Source organism: Phasianus colchicus, chromosome 3 (genome assembly GCF_987193195.1).
Source record: "Phasianus colchicus chromosome 3, bPhaCol1.hap1.1, whole genome shotgun sequence".
NCBI classification, from domain to species: Eukaryota; Metazoa; Chordata; class Aves; order Galliformes; family Phasianidae; genus Phasianus; species Phasianus colchicus.
The window spans coordinates 5,360,084-5,368,155 of record NC_143438.1 but is presented as its reverse complement, the minus strand read 5'-3'; the positions used below and the strand labels follow the sequence as shown (position 1 = coordinate 5,368,155).

General features: G+C 44.1%; 1 protein-coding gene across 1 annotated transcript; it reads left to right on the top strand.

The window, feature by feature from the left end:
* Window positions 1–348: 348 nt before the first annotated feature.
* NRSN1 (neurensin 1) lies at window positions 349–7,168 on the top strand. Its single transcript, XM_031610056.2, has 3 exons — window positions 349–752; window positions 4,474–4,671; window positions 5,621–7,168. The coding sequence occupies exons 2-3, from the start codon at window positions 4,483–4,485 to the stop codon at window positions 6,017–6,019; spliced, it is 588 nt and encodes a 195-aa protein (XP_031465916.1). The 5' UTR covers window positions 349–752; window positions 4,474–4,482; the 3' UTR covers window positions 6,020–7,168.
* The last annotated feature ends 904 nt before the right edge of the window (window positions 7,169–8,072 follow it).

The following is an 8,072-nucleotide window of genomic DNA, read 5'->3' as shown; positions in this document are numbered from 1 at the left end:
CCTTATCACTTTCTACAACTGCCTCAAAGGAGGTAGTGACAAGATTGGGGTCGACCTCTTCTTCTGTGTAACTAGTGATAGAATGAGGGGTTATGGCCTCAAGCTGTGGCAGAGGAGGTTCAGGTTGGATGTTAGGAAAAAAAATTCTTCTCAGAAGGGTGAGGTATTGGAACAGACTGCCCAGGGAGGTGGTGGAGTCGCATCCCTGCAGGTGTTCAAGAAAAGGGTGAATATGGCACTAAGGGACGAGGTTTGGGCAGCTGCTGTGGTGACAGGTCGACGGCTGGACTAGATGACTGGTGTTCTTTGCAGCCTTAATGATTCTACAATTCTACCAGGACACGCAGAGCTTCCCGCTGCATCTCAAAAAGCCGAGACTTCAGCTGACTGCTTTTGTCCCTCTTCCAGCTCCCGGGTGACTTTTCCTCATCCAACAAACCAAACACTGCGGAACACGCAGCGCTGTCGTTATCCAGACACTCCCTCTGAACTCGGTTCGGCTCTCGGCTCCCACCTCCCTGCCTACACCGCCTTTCCTCGCCGATCCCCTCAGGGGCGGAGGCGGCGGGGCCGGCCGGCCCGGCGGCTGCTCTCAGTGCGCAGGCACGGTGCGAGCGGCGCTCCGGGCCGTGCATAATACGTGCTGTTTGGGGCCGGCGCGACGCAGAACGGAGATGGGACCGGGCCGAGAGAGCCGCAGCTAGCGCCGCTGCGGTTGCTCAGCCGGCCGAGGGGAGCGGCGGGAGGGACAGGTAACCCGCGCCCGGCCGGGATCGCAGCGGAGAGGCGGCTCTCCAGAGCGGGGCCAGCGGGGCGCTGCCGGCCGGTCGGCTCCTGGGGGTTGGGAAGGGGCTTTGGGGACGGGCAGCGCGGCTGATCCAGGTCGGGGGGCTGCGGCGGGAGGTGCTGCTGTCGGTGTGCGACCTTCGTACCGGTTTCGTCCTGTCGCTAAAACGGGGGATGGAGGGTCGCGGTGTGCGTGTACATCCGGAATAATCAGAGACCGAGAACCCGCTGGAATCATTGCAAATGACGTTTGCGATTCACGGTGATGTCAAAGAGCGGTGGCTCATCCAAAATCGTCCTTTCCCTTTCGTTGTTTCTTTTTTTTCTCTCATTTTCTTTTTTAAGCGTTTTCAGTAAGAAGTATGGCAAAGTTACAAAGGCAGTTTTACAAGGAGCGTGCTCATCTCTTTGTCTGCCTGCTCACCGATCCGGCCGCATCTCTCAGGATCGGTGGAGAATAGTAAAGCACAAAGTAAACAGGACAGCGTTTGCCATGGAAACAAAAGTTGCTAGGGGATGAATTGCTACTACGCAGTGGAGTGCTTTGGAGCTGCCACCATCCGCCCCACGTGTTCCCAGACGTTTTGGGCTTTAGATGCTGAAAAAGTTGTGAAGATCGACTGCTTCCTGTGGCCTGGATGCATGCTCTAAGCCCGTGCTTAATGCACGTCTGCCTAGCAGTGATTCTGTCTCCCTAGCAAGTTTCCCAACATCTCAGCATTTAGTTTCTCAGCCACGGAGGTGAGACATGCAAATAGACACCAACGCTCAAGAGGATGGAGCTACTGCAGTATTTATTCATCCAACGTAAATTGATGCAGACACGTTTCCTCCATATTTCAGTCAAACTGATTTTCCCACCATACCCCGTTCCAATTCCTCTGCCTCGTCAGTACATAGCAAGAACCACAACATTATGTTTGTGCTGCAGCTGAGAGAAGAGACCATCTTGGGCCCAGTTGCCAGACTGCTTCAGTGAGTCACGTAGGGCTGGGAAGCCTTCTTCCCATCTCTCTAAGGGATTAGGTTTTCCAAAAGGTAGGAGATCTCTTATTGTAAGTGGAAGAGCCTGAGCATAAAGAAAACATTAAGTAGAACTAATCTTATGCAGTGCTTAGGAAGAATTAATGATGCTGGCTAGATCTAGTCCTTTTTAGTATTTTGTTTCTTTTCATTTTAAAAGGTCATTCTACTTGATGCTATCGCAGGCCTTTCAACCAAAAGATCATTCTTTTGTTTTGCTTTGTATTCAGCCTTCCAAGCTCTTATGTATCATTTTGCACATACAGCTGACCAAAACCACCAATTAGCATTTTAGATTGATAAAGAAGAAGAACCTGCATAACATAAGTGGTTATGGGCTATGTGTTTCCTGCAGGTAATTCTTCATCAAGCTGTTAGAAAGACCAAACCATCCTTTATGTTTCTTGACAAATAAACATAGAGACAGTGCTGTGAGTCCAGGAGAAATATATTTCTACAGATTTCTGTCACATCACGCCATATTTTCTTGAAATAATAGTAACAAACTATGGTTGCTGGTTTTGCTCTACCTTCCTTCCAGTCTTTGAGAGGGATAAAAGCTCTCAAATTGTCTCCTGGTGGCAGCTGGAGCAAAGCAAGGGAGCTTTGGCATACCCCTTATCTGGCTGTACTGGGTCTGCTCCTTCCCTGCCCTGATGTTACAAAATCAGCTGGACCTAGGAACAGTGCCTTCTTTCCTTGTGTGATGTCTCCTGCCAGACTGGAGTACTCTACATATAGATGATCTTGCCCCAGTTCTCCCTTAAGATGATGATGTTCTGTTTTTGGTTTAGATTTGCTTCTTTGAGAAAAATATTTCTGTACTGGATAGGCAGAGCTCTCTTAGTGCTCGTTCTGTAGAAGATGGCAGCTAGTTGGCTATTGAAGATGTGGTAGCAGTGAAAAAGGAGGACTTTCTTTTTCCCTTTCTTTTTTGGTCAGGAAACAAACAGCAGGAGAGACTCCCGAGGGACATAGAAAGGCCTCTTTGGCAAAAGAACAAGCAGTCTTGAAAAACAGAATAATTGCCAGAGTTTCCCCGCAACGGTTCAGATTGTGTTCTCATGGTGTCATGCCCTCAGCAGTGGTTAGGCAGCTTGTCTGGGAGCTGTCTGAGCAGCTCTGTGCACATGGTGGCCAGGATGCAGAGCAGACAGCTGGTGCAGTGCAAGGCAAGACCTTCCTGCAGTCCCAAGGTTTCCACCTTGCCTGGCAAGGACATTGCCCTGCATGTGCTCCGGAGGGCAGTAACACATCAGGGAGCAAGCCAGCCCTCAGGCTTAGAGGCACTGGGCCTCCTGTTTCTGAGGTCTCACTTCTATGAGAGCTTTGAAACCTCTCCATGAGTCATAATAGAGAAGCTTGCCTTTATAAGACTTTGAGATCATGAAATCTCAAACTGAATTACATATAAAATGTACAGAGTAAATAATAGCTGAAATTACTGCTAGCAATAAAGAGGAAACAGCAAAGCCCTCTGTCACTTGATGGAGAACACAACCAAATTCCTAAAGTTTAAAAGATCATTGTCATACCAGCACTGGTTTCAGAACCAAGAGTTTCAGCTGGCTGCCATTCGTTACTGGCACGTGCTGGCTCCTGCTTAAATTGAATGCAAAAGTATCTGGTTATTTTCCCTCACATAGTCAAGCATCTCATACATGACAAGATTACACATTCCTGAAGGGCAGAGGGACTGGAGTCAGCAAAATTGGAAGGTCCTGGTTGCAGCAAGCACACGAATCCTTCCTTCCAAGTCAAATTGCTGTGGCAATCAGATGAACCAGTTGTAGTAGTATGAAGCTGGTAAACTGAGTTGTGAGACTCAGATTCAGGTATTCATTAACAGTTCCCTTTGGGCTAAGGACTTTTTGAACTCTTTAAAGAGAAACAAGTCAGCTTAAATGATAGTGACCTGCTGCTCAAGTTTTGTAGGTGCTGGTATTACTTTAATGAATTCAGTAGCATCACGCTTGTGCAAGTTCAGGTCTCGTACTTGCATAGATAAACACAAATTTTCTGTGTTACAATAACTTCAGTGAAGTGGAAAGGGTAGGGAACATTGTCTGCTATGAAAACAGCTAATAAAATTCAGATTTTTTATTAGAGTCAGCAGGAGCCTGGGCACTGAATTCTCTAAGGGAACATCAATTTGCCACAAATTTAGTATTTGCATTTCACCCTTTGGTGAGCAGATTAGTGGTATTGTAGCATTCCATCTTTTTTTTATTTTTAACTATTTATATTTAAGTGCAATTTGAATCTAGCTAGCTCTTACTTTGCCAGTGTTTCTCGTGGCTGTGAACGTTATATCAGTGCTTAGTTCTACGTTTCAAAAGCTCAGGCTTTTTAAAAAGCTCACTCAGCAACTAGAAAATTTGTGAGGTTGCAAAGTCCACTTTACTCATAGAGCTGGAGTCTGCCCTTGAGAGATGCTGTCTACCTAGTAGTTTCTGCTTTGTTCAGTCTCCAGAGAAACCATCAGTAAGTGTGAAGGATAGGCAATTCTACCTACGGGTGGGATGTTTCTGCAGAAAACTTCAGGCTCTGATTTGCCCGGGTCTGCTTGAGCTGAGTCACTGCTCATTACCAATATGTAGCCAGCTTTCCTCTCCTTACCATGTCAATAACTAGATCCACTTTGCATGAAACTTCTCATTGCAGGCAGGAAGGATGAGCTCCTATGCTGACATCTGCGGGTCCAAGCATGTGCAGGGCAGCACTGAGGGAGGTTACCAACGCTATGGAGTTCGGTCCTACCTGCATCAGTTTTATGAGGACTGCACAGCTTCAATTTGGGAGTACGAGGATGATTTTCAGATCCAGAGATCGCCTAGCAGGTGGAGCTCTGCATTCTGGAAGGTACTGTCCATTGCTGGTTACTGGGGAGAGAAACTGTGATGTTGAGATGTTCACATGTAACTAATGATTTTGGATATTCATCCAGAAAACCCTGGTTGCTCAGCTTTCACTGTGATGACTGAATGACAGTCTGTCTTAGGACAGGACTTCTTGTTTGTTTAAACAAAGATACATCAGCTGCCAAGGGAGTTCTGGAGTTCTTGGGTCCTTGGTTTCTCTGTCACAAGTTCTGTCACTGAAACATCTGAGTCTTGTTATGGGCAGGGTTTCCCAAATTCAAAAGTGTAATACTCCCATCAGATAATTACAAATGGTAATGGTAGGTTAACAGCATAACCCTGGGTTTGTGTGACCTGAGCATCAAAAAACAAACAAACAAACAAAAAAAAACCAACCAACTATAAGCTCTCCATGAAGAACAGGGAACATGGAGAACCTGAGAGTGCAAAAGGTTGGAAGGGATCTGTGGAGATTAAGTAATGCAGCCCTTCTGCTCTGATGGTAGGGCCATCCTATGTGAATCAAACTTTGCACTTACAGTTGAATTGTGCTAGAAAAATTATACAGCCATACCTGACATGTAGTGAATATGACTAGCAAGGACTGAATTGTTGGTGCTAACCACCACCTAAAGCTACAGAAATAATTAATCTTGCAGTGCTGGGGTAAGACTGTAAGTTTCCCTGTGTTGGAGCCTTTGGACACTAGGTGCTTTTCAGAAGTACAGATGTTGTTCCCAGAAATGTTGATACTGATTATATAAGTGTGAATTGTAAGAAGAATGTTCCTCTGTATGTTCTAGTTCTACTAGAGCCACTCAAAGAAAAAATGTTGGCTTAAGAACAAGAAGCTGTACCTGCAGGACACTTAGAAGCTAAAGGCTCTCTAGAACCTGTTACTAATCAAAATCTAAAAGATCATATTCACTGTTACATTTTTTGTTTTCCAGGTCGGACTCGTCTCTGGGACGGCTTTCATGCTGATTGGTTTAATGGTTCTTGTAGTGGGTTTTCTTGTGCCACCAAAAATCGAAGCTCTTGGGAAAGATGATTTTGTTGTAGTGGATACCCGTGCCATTCAGTTCAATGGGTCCCTTGATATATGCAAGCTGTCAGGAGCAATCTTATTTTGCATTGGAGGAACCGCCATGGCAGCATGTCTGCTGATGGCTGCTTTTGCTAAAAGTTACTCCAAAGAAGAAAAGTACCTCCAGCAAAGATTTAAAGAAAGGATAGCAGATATAAAAGCCCATGCAAACCCAGTCACAAAAGCGCCAGCACCAGGAGAATCAAAGATACCCGTCACTTTGTCCAAAGTTCAAAATGTCCAACCTTCATCTCAAACCTGACCCTTTGGTTTTGTTTCTCACTTGCAGATCACTTCACTGGAAAATATCAGCTGTTGCTGGCATATGTGCTAGTCAATTACAATATCGAATGCTCTGCTATACAAATGCACAGCTGATTGGGAAGCTGTTCCAGTATAAATTTAGGATTGGAAAAAGTGAAATTATGTGATTAGACCCGTAACCAATGTATTCAGTGTATTCAAACATTTTAATCTGTGTTGAAACAGTAAGACCTTGCAACAATGATTAGGTATTTTGCTTACCAGATTGCATCCCTAAAAAAAAATAGAAGGTGCATTTATGACAGCTATGCCAGGAATACCCTCCATCCCGCTCCTTAACATTTAGATGAGTTGGTGATCTATTTTGTTTTCTCTTTGTCTTTAAAGTACTTTTACTGCCTAGCTCTGCTATCCAGAAAGCCAAGACTCTGCCCTTGTAATTTGCACTTGTCATCCTGTCACGTGCTGCTGTCTGTGTTGACGTAATAACGCACAGGTAAAACATACATGGCATTGGGGTGCCCTTAGTTGGATACTGGCACACTTCCCAGTAATGTTACTTTTCTGGGAAAGGCAAATTATACTTGATCCAGAGTTCCAACCAGTTTGTGAGAACTGCCACTTTTCTCTTAATCATCGCCCTATTAACAAAAATACAAAGTAAAGATGAGGAATTCTTACAGAAGGAGGGGCATCGCACTTGTGTTCCTTTGGATTGTTTCTTTCCTTACATTGTATTGTTTCAAGCTCATACAGATTTTCAGTTGTGGCCAGGCATGGATTACTAAGTGTGGTCTGACATGCCCAGGCCCCATTTTCTGTCAGGACATTAATGCCAGGTCAGGTGACCTTAACATACTTATCTGAAAACATTTTAAAATGCTGTTTATATTTTTATAGATTATAGAAAAAGTTATGCTTATCAGATACATTTGTGTAAATGCTTACCTGAAGACTTGTTCTTTCTCCAGAGTCCCTTCATTATTTTCTCACCCAGGGCAATTATTTCACTGTCTTAATCTATGGATTTGAATTAAACTGTATAAAGAAAGATGTGACATTTGTACTCTCTGACGATATGTGCCACCTTATAGTTCTGTCTATTTTTTTGAATGGATTGAATAAAATTCTAGGTCTGAGCCAATCACAGATTTTGTGAAAAGTCTCTTTCTGGTCAAACAAGTTGCTCTGGTTCAGTTAGAAAAGAGAAGTTGCAACTCACCAGTCTGATAATGCAGCCTGTGGTTTCAGACTTAGGGCATGCTGAATCCAAAAGCGTCTGCACAGTAACAAGCGTGTTGGAATAGCTTTGCTCCTTTCCTTGATAAAACGTTTTGTGGTCTGTGACTCAGTTCAGACTTCCATGATATAAATAAATCAGAATATATTTGGAAGTTTCAGCTGAGTTTGCAACAATTACTGTGGCTGACAACAGCATCAGAAGTAAAATTTTTTTCTGAAAGAAATGAGAACTGCCTGTCTAAGCAATGCAAGTGCAACATCCAAATGCTAGCACAAAAATGTCCAGTTTAGAGCTTGTCACAAGCACATAATTACATAGAATGCAATGAAGCATATTTTGGGATGCTTCTTACAATTTGTTGGCAGCTATATAGGAGACACGGAAAAGCATATTGCGCCCAATGCTTAAAAAATGGGATTGTAATCTCAGGAGAAGCAGATAAAAATAGTGTGGAAGAGGAAAAGGTGAAGAGAGTGATAAGAAGAGCTGTGTATTGTTTAAAAAGAAAGCCAGTAAGAACTTGATACTGAGGGATAAGGAGTATTGATTGCTTGCAAGGGTGGGAATGTGGAGAAGAGCTGAAGTCCCTGCTGCTCTTTAGTTATTCCAGAAAGAGTGCTTATCACTTTCTTTCCTAGCTGAAAGAAATTTTGGTTACTACTACTTGCTTTCATTGCTGTCAGGTTATCAGTATGTGGGCAACAGAGAATCAAGCTGTCCTGACCTTTTCAGTGCAGCTTTTAGTTTCAGATTTGTTCATGGAGGAGATGTGACATTTTAAGTTTTGCAGTGAGGTTCACTGAAGGAG